General features: G+C 40.0%; 1 protein-coding gene across 5 annotated transcripts in view; it reads left to right on the top strand.

Annotated features, from left to right (window-relative positions):
• PLCB4 (phospholipase C beta 4) overlaps positions 1–19,788 on the top strand; it is a 384,175-nt gene extending 364,387 nt beyond the window's left edge. For 4 of the 5 annotated variants that reach the window (XM_074346931.1, XM_074346929.1, XM_074346928.1 and 1 more), the window contains 8 exons: positions 1,867–1,982; positions 3,264–3,339; positions 5,141–5,316; positions 8,711–8,812; positions 12,537–12,594; positions 13,058–13,144; positions 16,142–16,178; positions 18,270–19,788. In XM_074346931.1, the coding sequence (XP_074203032.1) occupies positions 1,867–1,982; positions 3,264–3,339; positions 5,141–5,316; positions 8,711–8,812; positions 12,537–12,594; positions 13,058–13,144; positions 16,142–16,178; positions 18,270–18,358 (741 nt within the window). In that variant the 3' untranslated portion in view covers positions 18,359–19,788. The remainder of the gene's footprint in view (positions 1–1,866; positions 1,983–3,263; positions 3,340–5,140; positions 5,317–8,710; positions 8,813–12,536; positions 12,595–13,057; positions 13,145–16,141; positions 16,179–18,269) is intronic. The other variant, XM_074346932.1, reaches the window with a different exon arrangement.
• Positions 19,789–21,131: the final 1,343 nt, after the last annotated feature.

Genomic DNA, 21,131 nt, shown 5'->3' with positions numbered 1-21,131 from the left:
CATCTTAGCAGGAAGGCTAGTCGTAGGGCCTTTTAGTGTTTCTTTTTATCCCACGACAATGCAAGGGCAGCTAAATCCATTTAAATAAGGATACATCGGCATGTGAATCTATTCCTGTGCAGTAAGTGAAGCTTGGAGGAAAGGTTTATTGATCTAATCTCTCTGGTTGTTCTTCCTTCTACCTGGTCACTCTGTGTGTTGTTGTGAGTATTGAATAATATAAGTAGGTTTGTGTATCACTATATTTCAAATAAGGTGCAACAGGCATTTGAAATATGATTTAATTTATATTTACTTTTAATCATAACAACGCTAGGTGTCATGATCCCAATTAGAAAGATGAACAGACTGAGAGGGTAAGTGTCTTGTCCAAGACCTGAGACTGTCCATATCCTTAACCCAGTGCAGAGGCTGTGACTGAAATGTGTTTTTAACAGAAAAAGGCACAAACATTGATAAGTACCCTCATGACTGGATCTATGAGGGATTTCAACCATGAATTAAGCAAGACATTGTTATATATAGTTCTCTGACCCCAAATCCAGAGCAAAGTCACATCACCTTGGATCACCCCAATTGTGCACATCGTCAGGTCCTGTTCCAAGAACCATTCCACCCTCCTCCCCGCCTTCTCCCAAGTGCATTAATGCACCAGAAAGGAATGCTGCGACCTTGAGCACAAATACACTTCTGAAGAATTTGTGTACAAATGAACTGAGGATCAAGCCTTGTCTTAATTTGCTAACAGCAGTAGGAAATTAAGGAAATCTTGGTAAAGTTAAAAACCCCATCCCCATTTATATTTTATAAAATCTTTTATTCATGAATTCAGTTAAAGTTGAGCCTACCTTAGAAAAAATTAATTTTTTTAAAAATTTGGTCGCTCACTTTTGTTACTTAAAAAATAAGCAAAAGGGAATGTGACTGTGAGGGTAATTACAGAACCTGAACAAAGTCTGTCCATCCCAGACTCAAATACCATCTCATGTCTCTAAGTTTCTCAAGAATAAGAGCAGGAGATAACGTCAATATTATCTTAGCGTGGATCTTACTGCTGTGCTGTTTTCCTCTGTGCTTAGGGCCTAAGCAGCTAAAGAAATGTGACTTCAGATAAGTCACTGCCTGTGGCCAAATTATCAGGAAGAGATAATGTTTATAGAGGAACATTATTTTCAGAGCATGGTGGTCCCCAGTTTCAGTGATTGAAGGAAGCAGATGGAAAAATATTTTAAATACCTGAATGGCTGAGGGCCAGAGCTCCTGAGCATTCTGTCAGGCTTGTGAATGCATCCAGATGAGGAAGGTGGTGAAGATATCACATGAGGGGGAGTCAGAATGGGCTGACAGTGACAACCACAGTGGCAGTTCTCATTGTATAGTGGTGGTGTTCAAGACCTTCAAAAATACGCCCAGTGATAGAGTTATATTTAGCACGTAAAAGAGAAGAAATATGGCGGCTGACCTTGGGTATTTGGGGAGCAGGGTGTGGAAGGGGCAGTAGACTAATGTGATAACTCAGACAGTGGAACAAAGATGGATGTCTGGAGGTTCCATGGAGACAGATAACGTGCACAAGAAAGAACTTTGGGATGATTGGTGTTGCCCACATGGGCAGAGCTGCCTTTTGAGGTGGGCATGTTCATTGGATGGAGGCTGGAGAGACTCCCTTGTTACCTTATGAGGCTACAAGAAAGTCTTGGGTTGGGCAGGAGATTGGAAGTCTTTCCAGTTCTCAGACTCAGTTCCTCCTTGATTTTCAAACCAAGACTCTGAAAGAGCTGGTGAAAATTATGCCAGCCTAACATAGAATGAAGTTTACCAGCTGCGCTGCGCGTCCAGCATGTAACTGCAGATTTGCCTGTTCAGGAGCACAGTACGATGCAGAAGTTACACTGCACTCAAGTGGACAAGATCGTGGCGCAGTACGACAAAGAGAAGTCGACTCACGAGAAAACCCTGGAGAAGGCAATGAAGAAGAAGGGGTAAGTACTGTCTCCCTCCTTTTTGTATTTTGTCTGTCCCCACAGTTCAGCGGCCGGTTCAAGGCCAAGGAAGAACTTAGTCTTGACTGTGCGTACATCATTAAAAATTATTCCTGGAAAATAAGCCACTCGCTCAGCTGAAGGGAGCGACTGAAGTGGAAAAGGGGAACTTTATTCAAGTTCTACAGCTGTTAGTTTGTGAAATAATAACTGTGTCTTTCATGGGTTTTTCTACTCAGGTACCTCTAAGGTGAATAGGGGGAGAAGGAAGGGCGAACTAAATTTAGGAAAATTCCAGAAATCATGCTTGCAATGCCAGGAACCAAATAACAAGATTGATGCACTCAAGGAGGGGAAAGTGCAATTTTGATGTTTACTTTTACAAGACTCCTTTGCTTATGCCAACAGATAAGACTGTTGAATAAAACTTATCATTGCATTTACTGTGAAAGATTTTGTCTAGAATTAAGCCAGGGGACTGTTTCTGTAATGCCACAAGCTCACTGAGTAACAGGAGTAGAGGGGAACACACTCAGTGCCAGCTGCTGAGAAGTGGTAGGTTGGACGAAAGCCCTCACACGTTCAGAGTGTGCCCCTCAGAGACCCTCTCCGTGAATAATGTGCTGACATGTTCTGATTCAGGCCATGATAAGTCAGAGCACATATGCTGAAGACAGAAGCTCAGGAGCTGTTCTGGTTTCAGCAATGATAGGGATATTCCAAAAGGAAAAAATAATCCCTGAAATCAGCAGTAATGGTTGCTGGGCAATCGCCTGGTATATATTTCCTACTCACAATAGAATAAGAAGCAAAAATTGCCCTGCGATGCCAGGAAAGACTATTTTCTCCCTTGCTGGCATGTGTAAAAGACAAAAAATCTGGCTTTACAACCAAAATGGAAAAAATTGAAAATTCACTCCAAGGCGGAGGACCGATCTGTTTTCCCGTTCTCATCCTAAATAGTGTATTATTGAATAAATGAAAAATAGCTGGAAGAAAAGCAGGAACCAAAATGGAAACTCTGACAACAAACCCTTTTAACAGTGAAATAATTGTTAGGTCTGAAATGTTTCTTTGTGCAGTGGTTGAATTGAGTAATCACGACACAGATATTTTGTAAGGTGTGCAGCTATTACTCACAGAACCCAGATTGACAATGAGCCATGGCGTCCCATGTTTGATGAACAAATTGTCTTCATCGGAAGGCTTTGGAGCCAAGGCCCCTGGGTCTGGGACGAGATATCTAACTCTGGGCATGCATTTGCGGTTTTCCATTTTCAGGGGGAGTAATTGTCTCGAAATGAAAAAAGAAACGGAAATTAAAATTCAGACATTGACATCAGATCACAAATCTAAGGTAAGAAATTGCTTATTTTTACAGCAGCAGCTCGCAGAAGATATTTCGTAATTTTTTAGAAGCCACGCCTAGTTTAAGTCAGAACTCACAGCCACACCTGCGGAAGTCTGGGAAGTCAGGAGACCTAGGGGTTCGCCTTTGCTCCAGGCTCCCTGGCTTGGAGAAGAGCCGCTTCATGGAACACTTTTTCTTTGATTTGTAGACATATGCTAACAATATCTATGTTGTCTGCCTCAGAGGCATTGAGGGAAACAGTAAATGGACTAAAAGGAAATACTGTATAAAATACAGAACATAGAAGTAACATTGAACGTAAGACAGAAAACCACCCACAGTGGTAGTTGAGTAACTCGTTGATACTCATTCCATCCTAACTTTGCTGTGGAATTTGGGATGGGAAAAAAAAAGCAAATCAAGAGCTGAGATTCTAGGAGATGAGCTGAAGTACTCGTATTTCCCCCGAAACACAAGAAAGTAGGAGCTTAGGGGCATTAATTAAGACTGTGGACATTTTGGAGAAGTGAGCACCAAGTTCTGGTCAAGAACATGAATAATTCTTCCAGCCATAAGAGTTAGAAAAGAAAAGAAAAGGAAACTGTCAAAGAAAGTTCCCAACTATTGCTGTTTGTCAAACCAGCCGGACGTATGTTTACGTGCAGCTCTGTTATCCACCCAGCGACCCTGCTGTATACCTGGGCCAGCCAGGCGGTCAAGTTCATCAGGTTCTCCTTGGCGCTGCGTGTTTTGTGTCTGTTCTGCCAGGCAGTCTCTTGAGGCAGTAAGCCGTGTATCTTTGAGAGTTTTTCCCCCGTCTCTCTCTTCTGAACTGGAATATTTTGTTTGAGAATTAATGCCTATGCAACATGCCATGATTTTTAAATGCTTTGAATAAATAGGAAAGTAGAAACCTTGGCCACTGTCTCAATTTGCTTTGCTACATGAAATATCCTGCCCAAATTTAGTGGCTTCAGGAAACTACCATGTAATAGTTCATAATTCAGTGGGTTAGAATTCGGGCTGACAGTTCTTCTAATTTTGGTGGGGCTCACACGTGTCAACTGTCAGCTGGGATTGACAGCCTCGCCCAGCTATCTGGTGGGTAGGTGCCTGCTGATTGTTTTTAACTACGTGCCATCTCATCGTCCAACAGGCCAGCACAGGCTTTGTCACAGGGTAGCCTCGAGGTTCCAGGCATAGGAAAAGGGTATGCACTTTCCGAGTTTTCTGCTTGCATCGCGTTTGCTATTATCTTCTGGCATCGCGTTTGCTATTATCTTCTGGCTAAAGCCAGTCACAGGTCAGCCAGATTCAAGGAGGTAGAGAAACAGACTCTAGTTCTTACACACAGTGCAGAGAGCGTGGCTCCTCTTTGCAGGGGAAGGCTTTCTCCTCTAGCATCTGTTAAGTTTGACATGATAAGTCATCATCAAGGAATAAAAGAACACAATTCTCTCTCCAGACCTGTGGCCTTGAGGAAGTGAAGCTGGAAAAACAGGAGGTGATGAAGAGAAGTTTGATAGAATTGGTAAAGGAGCCCAAGGCCCAGACAAACCAGAGTGTGGGCAAGTCAGGCAGTGAAATAACAGGTCACGGTTAACAGGTAGCGCCGAAGTCATTGCTCTATTTTAATAATGCATGGCTTCCCAATTCCCATGGATTAGTACATATTTTGTGCAGGTTAGAGAGGCAGCTACCAACTGAGCAAGTATAGTGGTGGGAGGGATCTGAAACGCGTGGCTAATACTGTGTTTTCAGTTCCTACCCGAATTCCAGGTGGCACCATCCCCTTTTCCCCCCGCAGGTCAAAGAGATTGTGGCACAGCACACGAAGGAGTGGTCAGACATGATCAACACGCACAGTGCGGAGGAGCAGGAGATCCGGGACCTGCACCTCACCCAGCAGTGCGAGCTGCTCCGGAAGCTCCTGATCAACGCGCACGAGCAGCAGACTCAGCAGCTGAAAATGTCCCATGACAGGTGGGCAAGGTCGCCGTCTCCAGGGAAAACGCCAAGTTTTAAAAAAGACTAGGGGTGTGTGTGTGTGTGTTTGTGCACGTGTGCACATGCATCAAGGTAGTAAGAAAAATCAAGTTGACCTGTAACATTGAGTTTCCAGGTGTGTCCCATCATATGGTTGATGTGAGCAAGACGAACTGTGAGAAATGGCCTCTGCCATCAAAGGGCTTCCAAGTATTGGCAAGATGTCACACTCCCAGAAGAAATTAAGTTACAAGTACATATGATACATACTAGAAAGTGTCACAGGGTCTGCCGCCTCCTGAGAGATCCCAGAGGCTTCACAGAGGGGTAGGGCTGGAGGTGGCCTTTGGAAAATGATCCGGAGCCTCTTAGGAAGGTAAGACACAGAAGGAGATAAAGACCAAGCCGTAGAGCTCCTAGACCTTTGGTTCTGATCACTCAGAGTGGATGAGTGATCTGTGGAAAGACTCTTCTTTCCATTATCAGGACTTGTATGAATTGTAGAAAGACAGGCCTGATCAGTAAACAACAAAAATTGTCCATTTATTTTGGTCTCTCCCCATTTCAGCAAATTGAATATCACATTTATATTTTTAATTGAAGTATAGTATTTACAATGTTGTGTTATTTTCTGGTGTACAGCACAGTGATTCAGTTATACACACACACACACACACACACACATATCTTCCTTTTCATATTTTTTCCATTATAGATTATTACAAGATGTTGAATATAGTTCCTGGTTCTGTACAGTTAGGACCCTGTTGTTTATCTATTTTATATATAGTAATGTCTGCTAAATATCACATTTAAAACACTGCAGATGATGAGCTGGACTTTCTTCCCAAGGCAGAAGGATGTTTAGGTCAAACTTACGACTTTTGATCACAACTTTGTTGCAACTTGCCCACCATCTCTCTCGGTACGCCTCAGTTATGGTCTATTAATATAGACAAAAAAGTAGAAAACAGAAGCATTTTACTAACAGATCAAACAAAAAGACCTTTTAAATTCTAGCTGCATGAATTATCTAGGCACACAGTCCAATTCCTCCCTCCTTACTTTGGAGTGGCATACGACCGCGGAACGTGAAAGTGTTCTTGCCACAGTTTCTGATTCTCATATGAGGCAGCTAAAGGAGGTGTCCCATGCTGAGTTCCCGGGGAGCTAATGTTCTATGCCCTGTCCACGTTAAAGTATTCTGTTTACTTGTGTATGATCAGAAGTTGCCTTCCCTCTTCTCCCTTAGACATGCTTTTGATTTAGTACACAGAAAGGTCTATTCATCAGCCTGCATTTGACCATTGCTACAATCCCAGATTATAGGTGTCAAATATACTCCAAAGAATAAGGTACTCTCTTCTGATCTTTTTTTTGTAATTGAATAGAAGAGAAAAATTAGCCCTCTACAGTAGGCATTGTCCAAAAGAAAAAAAAAAGTAAACAAATTCTTGCATGACTTAAGAAGTCATTTGAAGGGACAATAATCTACTTACTAACTTACCTTAAAAAAAAAAATAGACCCATGGCAGGGGCACTTTTTCAAAGCAACAGCAGCATTGGAGCTTTTTTTTTCCCCAACCCCCCTGTGGTTTGTTTCTTTTCACCATCATCGCTGTTGCTCTTGGTTATCACTTGGCAGCCATATTTGGTTATTGATGCTTGTTGAGTGAATGAAGAAAGAAATGGTCCATGTACTAACAAGTTATGGAAAATTTTGAGAGCCAGTTTCTTGGGCCCAGGAGCTTCTGTACCTATTTCTGCGTCTGGGGCCCTACGCTCTCTAACTGAAGACCTCTCCATTTCTGTTTTGTCCCTCCCTTTTGATGTAGTACAAACACTACTTAGATAACTGGACTCCTTGGTCACTTGCTTCTGGGCGGTGCTTCAAGGAGATCTCCATGGGTTCCAGCGAAGATTCTTTGTTAATAATATCCATTTTTAGTATTCTAAATCATATGCCTTTAATGTACTCATGAATACTCTAAAGATCTGAGTCTGTTGCACACACAGGTGTCCACACACACAGCAATCAGTCACCTGTAAACATCCTTTTCCGCCCCAGTTCCTGTGCTTATTTGAATCCATTTAGTCCCTTTCATTCCCTCGGGGCTGTCAGGAAACAGAAAGGTTACTTGTGAGTGTCAGAACATCCTTCTGTCTCTTCTAAGCCATCTGATCCCAAAAACCATAGGGCAAAGCTGAAATATCCTTGTATTTTATTGATCATAAGTGGTTGTCCCTGTGCATTCTTTGATTACTCGCATGCTGTGTTTACTATTTACATGTGTTTTATTGCATATGAGTTTGTAAACACTATTACCTGAGATGTTTGCATATAACTTAGGATTTGTAGCTTTTATGGATTCAGAACTCGTATGGCATGTTAGTGACTAATGGCAGCACCCTACTCTGGACATCGGAATAGGACCATCACGTGGTTAGGGTTGGGTTAGACACGCATAATGTCTCTTCTTCCGGGTCCATCACTGTTACTTCACAGTGACCCACTGCCCCCAGGGAGAAGCATCCTTGTGGATTTCTGCCCTCCTTCCACACCACACAATACAAAACAACTTGATGAGCTCAATAATGAAGTGAAAAGTGAACCTAGCCCTATTGTTACGTTCAGAACTTTGTTTCTTTCTTCTTTTTTTAATTAGAGTTAGATATCGATAACACAAAATTTAACCATTTTAACCATTTTTAAGTGTGTGGCATGAAGTATATTGTTATACTTTGTTATTGTTATATCATATTGTTATATGATAGTTGTGCAACTATCACCACTACCATCCATCTGCAGAACCTTCCATCTTTCCCAACTGAAACTCTATACCCACTAAAGACTAACTCTCTGCTCCTTTTGTTTATTTTTCTTCCTTCCAGTTTTATTGAGATGTAATTGACATATAGCACCATAGGTTTAAGGTGGTCAGCATAGTGATTTGACTTAACATACATCAGGAAATGACCACAGTTAAGTTTAGTGAGCATCCATCAAATCATATAGATACAAAATAAAAGAAAAAGAAAAAAGTGTTTCCTCTGTGATGAGAACTCTCAGGATTTACTCTCTTAACTTTCAGGTACAACACACGGCAGTGTTAATTATGTGAAGCATGTTATACATTACATCCCTAGTACTCATTTATCCTGTAACTGGAAGTTTATACCTTTTGGCCACCTTCATCCACTTCTCCGTACCCCCACCCCTGGCCTCTGGTAACAGCAAATCTGATCTCTTTTTCTATGAACTTGTTGGTTGGGCTTTTTCTTGGAAGTCTGATGAACCTACAACCTATGTTAGTTCCTGGTGGACGACATAGTGATTCGATATTTCTGTACATTACAGGATAACCATCACCTGTTTGTTTTTAATACATAGGGAAAGCAAGGAAATGCGAGCACACCAGGCTAAGATTTCTATGGAAAACAGCAAAGCCATCAGCCAGGATAAATCTATCAAGAATAAAGCAGAACGGGAAAGGTGAGTCTGAGGATGCTCACTGTGGGAATGCAACGTTGATGTGAAGGCATAGACTCACATCTGAGATGTTAAAACCCTGTGAGTTCTGACTTGGAATCCTGCTATCATAACTGCTAGGAGGATATATTATTATTGCTGTAAAACATCTTCTGGTTGTTTACTGCCACCAGTAAAATAAATTTGGGTTCAATATCTGTGTGCTCACTTACAAAAAAAATTATATAAAATAGGGAATAAACAAAATCATATAAAATATGGCAAAATATCTTTCCCACATCCCACCAAGTCATCCCACAAACGTCTCACCTGCTCAGGTGTTAAGCCCGTTCTGAATGGACTTACGTTCTGCATAACAGCACGTAGGGTGGTCTTCCCTTGACTGGCCTTGTGCTGTCCTTGACACCAGGAATCATCTCAACCCCCACCCCCCAGCAAGTTTTCTGGTTTATACTTTACTTAGAATGGGTTTTCTGGAATTTTGGTGGCATATGATTCACTGAGGAAGGGTGTGGTCTCAGCTAGAGTTCCCCTTCAGCCTGATCCCAGGCTCTGGAGTGTAAACTACACCGCGGATCGATCCCTTTGAGCCACAGGTGTCTGGCTTTGTTACTTCTGTGTTAGTCAGTCATTGGCCACCTGGAGTTGGGGGAAGGTTTGTATGACCTCCGGAGAGATCCCAGGTGCAAGCTGTTTAGCCAAAGCTGGGAAAGGGGATCTGAGAGGGTGTCGGTAGTTGTGCTGCACAAGAGAGGGAGTTAGCAGCGTTTGATTCCCAGTGATCACAAAAAGCATCTTCACCTGTGATGCTCAAGTCTGTCCCGGGAAGCCTCTGAGAATGCGGATGCTTGTTGCTCCATAAGTGAGAGCCTTGTTCACACCCCAGTGGTCAAACACAGCAGGATTCCTCCTCTTGGAGAAATAAGACCTGGTTAGAATTTGGCTCCTGGCTGAGTTCACCACCCACACAAAGACTGTGTTTTATGCTCAGCTAAATACGGAGCAAGGTGAAGGTTAGCTCTGGGGGTTAAAATATGAGCATGAAGTTTAGGGCTTCAAGTCACTCGGCTGTTAACCGTAGGCTGAGCTGTTAGAGAACTTTGCAGCTACAAGCAATGCACCCCTGTTTCACTCGCCGTGTCTCCATGGTCTTCTGTGGATTCTCAGTGGATACCTGATCTATTTCCTTCTTGTTTTGAACACAGCAGGAACTGCTGTTCAGCTACCTCAATTTCATTGATTTTTAATACATGTCTCATTTGTTAACCATAATAAGAAATGTTAAACTGGAAATATGACAAAAGATAAAGCATAATACTATCCAGTGTGTTTTTATGTTGAAGTTTTGTAGGATTAAATACGGTCTGGAATTAGTGGGCTAGCAATGGAATGTGGAATTCCACAGTAGTTTGACCTGGAAATGAATTGCCTTTGCAACACTTTGGCCAAGAAATTCCCCAATAAACATGGAGCATCATTTATGTCTCCCTAGGGAGGTTATTCCTCAGTTTAGTCAATGCTCATTTACACGATCATGTTGTAGTAGTTGCCTGGCTCTTACTTATTTAAACAAAGTGCCGTCCTCTGGACGTTATTCTCAAACAAAGAACTTTGTTTAACAGCCTCGTGTAGGTGGAAATAACATTGTCCACTTCAGCTCAGAAAACATGATTCATGCCATGATAAAACCTCAATAAACTATTTTAGACCATCCAAACTGAAATATAGAATTCAACATGATAAATGTGCTAATGATTAAATAGCTCTTCATCATATTTTTCAAATATGTTGCAAAGTGGACTTCAGCCCAGTTCAGGTCAAATTATTTTAAATTACGAGCTACTGATAACCTAGCTAGAAAAGCTTTTTATATAATTTTTTTTATTTTGATTTAATATACTTGTTTATTATAACTCTGTATCCAGTATCCAGTGGTTAGGTGATTCTGAAACATCTACAAATTTTTTTTTAGAAATTAATTTTTCTATGCCACATGGTTACCTTTTTTAAACACACACACTGTGTGTATCCACTTTATCACACTACTGAGAAATAAAATTAAAAATGTATCATCAGAGAGCTAAGAAAGACAGGCAGAACCTGACAAATACTTCTATTCTTGGGTCAAACAAGACATTTCAACATAAGTGACATGCTATTTATAACTGAATGACAGTGCAAACACCATTTATCAATGTGTGGAAGGTGGCTAAAGTACACAGGAAGAGAAATATGCAGCAAAATGAAGAGGCAGCCTACCAGTTGGGAGAAAATATTTGCAAACCATATGTCAGATAAGGGGTTAATATCAGAAATATATAAGGAACTCATAGAAATCAATAGCAAAAAAAAAAAAAAAACCCACAAATAATCTAATTTAAAAATGGGCAGAGGACCTGAATAGACATTTTTCTCAAGAAGATGTACAGATGGCCAACAGTCATAGAAAAGGTGCCCAGCATTGCTCATCATCAGGGAATGCATATCAAAACCACAATGAGGTATCACTTCATCTCTGTTAGAACGGCTATGCCTGTAAAAAAGAAAGAGAAAACCTATCTGTATAGCCCTGTAACTATTACAGAAATTCGATCCGGTCATGAAAAGCATTCCACCTCACCAGGAATCAGGGAAATGTGAGTTAAAACAACAGTCTGATGCCATTTCAAAAAACCAACCAATTCACAGAAAAGTAAAGGTCTGATAGTAACAAGAGTGGGTGGAGATGTGGAGAAAGGGTACCACCCAGACATCACAGATGGGAGTGAAAATTAGGACAGGTGCTTTGGAGTCAAGTTGAAGGTTTTCATTCCCTACCAACCTGGAGAAACCTTTGCTCACATGCACAAGAAGGTCTGTTCTACACTCTGTGTATTTAGTCAGCAGCGTTCCAAGCACCACTGGACCCTGTGCACCAGACCATTGTGCATTGTTGAGCAATAACCTCCTTTTTATTAATGGCAAAATGAAAACACTGTAGTCTGTTCATCAATGGAAAAATCAATAGAACACATGAAAATAATGGAATAGTTTGAAGCATAGCTATCTCTCTAAATGACAAGGCTAAGGGATAAGATATAGAAAGAAACCCAGAAAATGTTGCCATGTAGGTTCATTTGGAAACCATACAAAACAATGTATATTGTCCAGCAGCATCAGCATCCCCTGGGAGCTTGTTAGAAATGCAGAATCTCAGGCCCACCCCAGACCCACTGAATCAGACCCTCTGGGGGTGGGCCCAGCAATCTGTGTGTTTGAATGTGTTTCCATGTGATTCATGTGCATGTGAAAGTTTGAGAAGGACTTGTGTGTATTACATATGAATACATCCATATATAATAAAAATATTAAAACATGGATGGGAAGCCCCACATCAAATTTAGAATGGGAATGGTGGTCATCTCTGGAGAGAAAGAAAGGAGGGGAATGGAGTCAGGAGGAATACAAAAAGGGGCTTTAATTAGATCTGCAACACTTTATCTCCTTTAAAAACTTGACAAACATGATAAAACATTAACATGGATTAGTCTGAGTGACGGGTACACAGATCTTTTTTTTTTTTTTTCTGTACCTTGTGTATTTCAACATTCCTCAAAATAAATTAGGGAAAGAAAGTGATAATCCCATCCAGATAATTAAATGGAATATAACTCTTTCTTATTTAATGATGTCATGTTAATTCCATTCGATGTCATTACCAACTGTCGTTTGTACCTGTTACTTTTAGGCGAGTCAGGGAGTTAAACAGCAGCAACACTAAAAAGTTTCTGGAAGAAAGAAAGCGTGTAAGTATTTTATAATTTTTTGGGCACTTTTCCTTTAAAAAAATAAAACTGTGAACAATATCTCATGCTTGGATATCAGACCTCCAGCTGATTTGCTTAATTTGATTTTTCCGTACATTAAACATTCTAGCTTCTCTTCTCTGCTCCCTGAAAGCTAAAGTAATGTCTTACTAAAAATCTTCAAGATAATTATTTGGCACCATTTTATACAGAAAATGAAGCCAGATTTTATTCGTGCACGAGCACTCTTGTATTCTAAGATTTTGGCAGGAATTACCATGCCAGTAAAAAATACAGGTTTGAACTCTCCCAGTTTTCAGGCTGTTTTCCTTTCTTCTCTTTTATTATTATTACATCCCTCACTTAAATTGCAAACTACCAACCTTCTTCATCCATACGTTTTAAAATTACAACCCAAAGTTGATCAGAAATTTAATTTTTTAAATTAAATTTTTTTTTACAGCTCGCAATGAAGCAGTCCAAAGAAATGGATCAGTTGAAAAAAGTCCAACTTGAGCACCTAGAATTCTTAGAAAAACAGAACGAACAGGTATTTCTCCTAAAAAGCATAAAAAGGTGTTGGCAGCCAGACAGCTTGGGGAGACAAATGCAGTGGCCCACAGTGCCCCTCTGCTAAAGCCAGTGGCCTGAGTGGTAGCATGGAAAGGTGGTTGGAAACATTTGGTGCCATGGCTGTATTTTTCCCATGTCACCTCGCAAGAATAGAAAGTATTCTTTTTGGAAGAGGGAGAGGAATGTGGCTGGAGGGGGGCAGTGAAGAATCAGAAGTCATGATTTGTTTGGACTATGAGGATTCTAAGAAGGACATTACTGAGAGGAGGAGAAAACAGGTTACAAATTATTTCTCCTTTGTCATCTAGAGTTTTAGCATTTGCACCCTAGAGACAAGTGGTATTGTATTTAAAAGCAAATGAGACAAACCACCTATTTTCAACCTCAATCTAAAAACGAGGTTATAACACCTTCTTAGGGCTTCAAGCAAAATCTAAAGGCATGAGCTGCCCATTAACTCTACAAACCACAGAATGTGAGTGGGTACCATACTCTTGGTGCTAAACGCTAAATTGAAACATTTGCACAAATGAGAGTTATCCAAAATCCAACTGTTTAGTAGCTATCGGGCGTATACCAACACCAAGGTAAATGTATGTTTACCTCGAGTGCAGTACAGATAGATGGACTCCATCCCAGCTGGGCTACATACAGCCCACCGGCCATCCAAGATCTAATCTCAATTTGATGGAAGTACCCCTGGCTTATATGGCAAAATGACCCTCAGCAGCAGTTAAAATTTCAGTCTGTCTCATTTCAAATGCACCTCTTTAGGTATTATTTCTAGATAATTCACTTCAACCTGAAAGCTGTAAAAAGGTTTTGCTGAAATGCATACTTGTCCAGCATTATTCTTTCCTAGTTCCTTTCATATATAAAGTAATCCCATTTAAGGTATATTTTTTCAGAGTAAATGGCTTCCACCAAAGAACACTTAAATGAAAATTATACTAAAAAGTACCCTGGAGAAAGTAAAACAAAACCATAATTTTTTTTTTTTTTGTATTGCAATTGGGTAGCAAACAAATCCAACTTCTGGTTTCCGATTCTTTACTTTTTGGTTGACAGAAGTTTTATTCATCAACATACTTCTGAGTTATGTTTCCCATTTCCTTTCCAGCTAAATGCTTCTACTCATGAACAGTCCAGGGATCCCCAAAGGGACAATAAGTATTTATTGTCCCACAGGGTCCAACTCATTTGACCAACTCATAGGTCCGTCACATTTCAGTACCAATGTTTTTGCTCTTAAAGCATTTCTCAGAAAGTGTTCCTTGGGGGTAAAATGGGAACATAGGTAAAGGTAGAGCCACCATCTTCAAAACATTAGAATCCAGTTCAGTGACTCAGTAGTGGGTATGGATAAAGATGCCTTAGAAGAAGGCACAATGAAGGTAAGGCGCAATTATATTTCAGTTAACTAAATTAAGAACTACTTAGAAATCGTTGTGTTGCTTAGCAACAAGTTTGACTAAAGAATGTAAATGTGCTAAAAATTACTCATCGCTGCAGTAGTGGTGCATATCAGAGCTAGAGAATACAGTTACCTAGCGCTTTTAGCTTCAGAGCTGAAGTACATAATAAAAGTAAATAGATCACCTTGGGCTTTTATCCTAATACATGTGTAACTCAAACTGCACCACAGTTCCTGCACGGAAATATTGGATTAGTGAATATTGGTTGGACCACATCTGGAGGATAGTAGCTTTTTGTTCCAAAAATTCATATAATGCCTTTCAGTGTGTCACAAGTAATGTCTACCACCCACAGCTGATGCTTTGAGTCACAGAAGCTTAGGAAAGAACATGAGAAGCCTTGAGATTTGATGAAGATTTAATGAGATTCAATGAAAAAAAAAATTCAAGATATCTTGATGCTTCCAGCAAATGTATAATTTGGACTTGAACTTCTGTGTTAAGCTTTGCTTTATTAATATGGCCTATTTTATGACAAATTCAATCTCAGATCTTTCTTGTACACTTTTTTTGGAATTTGAAGGTCAGAGACCTCTCAATGCAGTTACTCGGTCTGTTACAACACTGTCCAAGATACAGGGCAAAAGACGCAGTGACTGTTTCTTCCTTCATAATCGGCAAGGTCTGGAATCATTTGAGAGCTCCCTTCAGGACCACTTAAACATTTCATTGGCAGAAAACAAGTTTCCTGTCTCCAGAGAATCCCAAACTTATATGACAGTCTCCCAAACTATTGTTGAAAATCAAGACTTTTTTCCTATTTTTAAGCCCAGAATAAATTAATTGCTCCATAGTATTTCCCTTTAAGTTTTCTTACTTCTTGTGACCCTGCGTCTGTAAGTTCTCCCAGCCACCCCAAAGCAAATCACGGGATAAATCTACTTGATTAATTAGACCATATTGAGAGCGTTGGCAGAAACAACTCAAGTTTGAATGTACCTTGGTCCTGATTCTGAATCTTAACCTCATACGTCCTTTTAAAGCCTCCTAATGGCCTTGCCTACTTGGTCAGCCAATTATTCATTTAAAATTGCAAAGGTTAGGAATTTTTTTTCCTGCTGTTTCCCCATAGACCTCCCAGCCACACAGTATCTCATCCGTCTTGACATGCACCCTTCCAAACGTGAATAGCGTCATTCCTGTCACACCCAAATTTTAAAAATTGATTTCTGTCATCAGTTTTATCTTTTACTAAAGAGAAGTGAGGGGTCTTTAGCTGAAGGGAGGGCTTGCCACTTAACGGCCACAAACCAGAGGCACAGTCTGGGCTAATAGGCATTGGTTGTTTGTTCTGTTGTTCTTTTTTTTTTTTTTTTTTCTGTTGAGATCAACTCGGGGGAATTTTGTCACTGATGGTTGAATATATGTTTTATTCTTAGCTTTTTGCTTTTCTGTATTATGGTTTTGCATTCATTTCTCAAATTCACTTCAGTATTCATTTATTTTCTTTGTTTTGTATGTATGACTCAATTTTGACATTACTATTTTTGTACAAACAGCTTTTGAAATCCTGTCATGCAGTGTCCCAAATGCAAGGTAGGACTGAAACTCTGATAAGCAAGACATTGCTTTCCTGCTCAACGATGTCAGTATTCTCGATGCTTTGGCAATTCACATCTGGTCACGACTAGTTAATATCTCAGGGGTTTGGATTTAAAAGTTTGACTGCTTGATGCTTGGATTTCTGATGTAATCTTTGAACAGAAATATCCAAAATCTCGAGACAGTTATTTCTCATGGGGTTTTAGCTGCCTTTCCAACTGCAGACCTGGGAAACCCAAGTCATGCTAATGAAGACGTAGCCAGGTATCAAAAACAGTGACATATGGTTGTCATTTGGACCGACCACACTAAGACTGGGTCACAGAGTCAGATCGTTTACAAACATTAATATGATGGCCTTTAATTTTTAAAGCACCCCAGTCAAAGTTCATTGGTGGCTTTTAATGACAGTTACGGTCTGCGCACAGAGACATTAGACTTGTCATTATATGATGACTCTTGTCATGCGTTCTGTTAGGTCTGGTCTGCCAGGGGCCCTCATCACCCCTCATAAGTCAGGTGACCATATAATTTATTGTCTTAACAGGATAGTTTTGAAAGTGAAAGGGGAAGCTGTTCATAATGGCCAGGACCACAAACATAAATCGGAACCGTCCCTGGCCAGTAGGGACGAACGAATGGTCACCCTGTGTCAGATGATTCTTCTTTCTAAACTCTGTGCAATGTTGTCTTTAAATGCTAAAGGGGTGGGGGAGCATAGGGAATCCTTTATTGCTATTTGCTGAACATCAAATTATTTAATTTCCAGTGCTAATAATGTTTCACTGTCATCTCTTATGAATACTGTTTGTGTCATAGTTTCATGTTTGTATATTTTTCTCCATTTCTTCATTTCTCTAGTAGAGCATTATTATATTTCAGGCATTAAAAATATCTGGGTAGGGGGAACTGTCCACCCCACACGTAAGCAGAAGGTTATAATCTTTGGTGTTATTATATCGATTGTCACCAAAATGAAATGTAAAGTCGCACTATAAAAATAACAGTAAGTAAGAAGGAAATCACTCTGAGGTCTGTGGGTTAAACTAATCTTGTAGCAGGACTTCACTTGGGATGTCTAGATGCTCGCAGTATGACCTGCAGAGTTGACCGAATCCTCCCACTGACCTTGCATTTAGGTGGAATACCTAAGTAGACGTGAATAGTAACGTCAGAGCACATCAGAGTCCTCCTCTGAGTTTTATCTTTATATATCCATGTTTCTGTTTTTAAATGTCCTTTCTTTCAAACTGATGTGTCACTGAAAGAGTATCTTCCTCCAAAAGATACACCAGTTGGAACGTAAACATTGATGTGAGCTAATTGATTGTCCCTATATCACCAAGCAATGATTTATCACCAGAACCTGCCCCCATCTGACGTCTTTCCACCTCCCAAACCAGCTAATTGTCTTCGTGACAATCTTCATTCATGAGATTGAATTCACAGTGGCTTAATTCTCCGGGTGGCCCATTAAAAAATGATTTACCCCAGAGAAGTGAGAGCCTGTAAGGATAGTTTTTGGACAACAGCATTCCAGAAACCCTACATATTCCTGTAACGTTCTGTTTGCTGTGTACTCCAACCAAGCCAGTGTGATAGGCTCCCACCTAAACTCCTCCACCAGTGAAATTCTTAGGGAGTTACTTTTAATTAAAGTTCAGGCTCTGGGAAATAAATTGTGCATCAGCGACACATATTCTAAAAGTGATCAGATTATCTACACACAGTCAGGGCAACATGTTGATCTGTAGAAACTAAATCAGTTTGACATGAGATAACCTACGAATGGTAGGCGTAGTAGCCTCTTCTCAACTGGTTTTCCTGGTACCGTGTAGACCAGACCTTCTCAGACTTTAATGTGAATTTCCTGGGGATCTTATTTAAATGCAGTTTCCGAGTCCCAGAGTCTGCATTTTTCACAAAGTCCCAGGCGATGGTGATGCTGCTTGGTCTGGGGACCACACTTTTGAGTAGCCAGGACATAGTGATAAGCATCAGATTGATAAGGGAAGAGAGGGAGGGTTTGCTATGTGCCTTCAGGAGAGGATTTCAACATGTAAGGTCACATGTCTGATGTTACAGGCGAAGGAGATGCAGCAGATGGTGAAATTGGAAGCCGAGATGGACCGCAGACCAGCAACAGTTGTGTGAAACTCCAGGACACAAACTGAACCAGCAGGACCGCAGCATCAGAAGATCACTCCCAGCTTCCGAGCACAAATTCCATGGAAGAAAGCTGATGTCTTTTGTGTCTCCTTTATGTGTAGATAAGATGTAACCTGGAACCACAGAGACTTAACATACTTCTCTGAAACATTCTGAATTTCCTGGCCAACCCAAAGTAGCTACCGATCCACAAAAATTACGAGTCCAGTAAGGCAGAGTTTAACCATTGATCATACCTCTTAAACATGTTTGCTGTCAAATACCGTCACAAGTCAATGAGCTTGATGTTAACACCTCTGCTTTGTGATGCATTAGGATGTGTTTGAGCCGCAGCAAAAAATAGTGCATTAGCAATGTCACAGCAAGTGCATGCACTGGGGGGGGGGGAACTCTGTCTACAAATTTATCAGCAAAAGTGATGATCTGCTAGACAAATAATTTGGGGGAATTTTCTGCATCCAAGTTACCTCATCAGTAAGTGCCATGTCTCCACCATGCCATAAGAAGCTAATTTCCTGTAACAGTTGTGGAAATTACTAGAGCAATAGAAAAATAGAACCGTGTACCCGTGCCAAAACCCATCAGTGCTCAAAGAAGAACTCTGTTAGGCACATTTATGAAAGTTGACATCGACATTGCTTTCTAGGAATTGCTTCTGCAGATTCCAGATATTAACAGTTCACTCTTAACACCATCAAGATTGTGCAGTGGTTATTGGACAATGTTTGTCAATGTGACCATGTATGAAGTATTTATGCTCCTAATTCACACCGTTAGAGAGCAAGATCATCTAAGTATTGCCACATGACAAGATTAGTAACCAGGAATTCTAGAACTACGTTTGCATGATACACAAGCACCAATTACGACTAACCCATACACAGTTAACCTAATGCAAATAAATACTGGTTAAGTAAACGTATGGCACAGAATATAATTTGACTACCCAGACTTTTAGCGTAATGAAAAAGTCTATATATATGTGTATATGAATTATGTGGGCATTCTTGATACTTCAAGTTCTAGTTTCGGAAAGAAAATACATAACTAATTTAATTTTACACAAAAATATTTATGCAGATTTTCAGAATTTCATATCAGGAAATAACCTTTTTATGTCTGTTAAATATCAAGACAATTTGCTACAGTGTTAATTTGCATGGTCTTTAAGCCTGCTGTAGTTGTGTTACAGACAGTGCATGAAAAAGTACCCCCTGGGGATGGAGCCATGCCCCAACGCCCAGAGGAGCGCATGGAAACCGGGAAGTCTACAACCAATCAGATTACTGATTTAGGACACAAAGCACCTACAGAATTGTTGTATATGCTTGTACAGATTGATTCTGTGTGTTCCTCTGAACAAAGCAGAGAGAATTATGTTACCCTCAATATTGAGATTAAACTTCCGACTTCTCTAATAAAAAATTAAAACACATGGAACGGCTGTCAGAGTATTTGCTTGGGAGGATGGTTTCTAGCAAACGTTTGCCTTTTTCATAAATGATCTCGTCATTGTTTTCAGAGGGGCCTTATGCAGGATGCTTTTCTCCCAAATGGCACAAAACAGGCTGATTCTGGTTGACTCCCAAAGTAAAATAATTTTTTTTTCTCTCATATTTATCATTTGAACTGGCTTCTGTGAAATTTCTCTGGTTCCAGATTTCCTTATCTGTAAGACAGTGGAGTTAGGTGATGTATTTTTCAGTACTAACAAACATCCCATGAAAAATTATGGCTATTAAAATGGCACTGCATTGGGACAGCCAGTTTTCAAAGACTCCAAATGACTCCTCCTCACCAAATCAAACCGCTTCTTCCACGCGCGCAACTGAGCCCACAATTCAGTAGCCCTTGACTGAATCCATCACTCACCCCCTCTTTGCTCTGCTTCTGAGCGGCACTTCTAGTCTTCCCATTTTTCTTTTCTTCTTTTTTTTTAGTTGAAGTATAGTCAGTTACAATGTGTCAATTTCTGATGTGTAGTATAACATTTCGGTCATACATATACATAAATATATTCATTTTCATATTTTTTTCATTATAGGTTACTAGAAGATATTGAAAATAGTTCCCTCTGCTATACAGAAAAAATTTGTTTTTTACCTATTTTATATATAGTAGTTAGTCTTTCTTTGCACGTCTCCAATTCCCAATTTATCCCTTCGCTCTCCCTTTCTCCCGTGGTAACCATAAGATTGTTTACTATGTCTGTGAGTCTGTTTCTGTTTTGTAGATAAGTTCATTAGTGTCTTTTTTTCTTTTCTTTTCTTCTTTTTTTTTTTTTTTAGATTCCACATATGAGTGATGTCATACAGTATTTTTCTTTCCCTTTCTAGCTTACTTCACTTAGAATGACAATCTCCAGGTCTACCCATGTTACTGCAAATGGCATTGCCTTATTTTTATATGACTGAGTAATTCCATTGTATAAATATACCACAGCTTCTTTATTCAGTCCTCTGTTGATGGACATTTAGGTTGTTTCCATGTCTTGGCTGTTGTATATAGTGCTGCTATGAACATTGGGGTGCATAGATCTTTTCAAATTAGAGTTCCCTCTTTCCCGTTTTTCTGATCATTTCTTCTCTGGCCTTCATCCTCCTGCACTACCATAAATACCTCTATCTTCCAGTCTTATACCCACGTCCAGTTTTTTTTTTTTCTTTAACTCAGATTACTTTCAGTACTTTAGACATCTTAGTCCTCAGAAGAATCCATTGTAATAGGGTTAAAATGAATACACAGCTCAAATGTACAACAAAAAGATGTGTTTATTTT

This window comes from Camelus bactrianus, chromosome 19 (assembly GCF_048773025.1).
Source record: "Camelus bactrianus isolate YW-2024 breed Bactrian camel chromosome 19, ASM4877302v1, whole genome shotgun sequence".
Taxonomy (NCBI): Eukaryota; Metazoa; Chordata; class Mammalia; order Artiodactyla; family Camelidae; genus Camelus; species Camelus bactrianus.
Note: the sequence above shows the minus strand (reverse complement) of the source record. Positions and strands in the feature narration are given on the sequence as shown.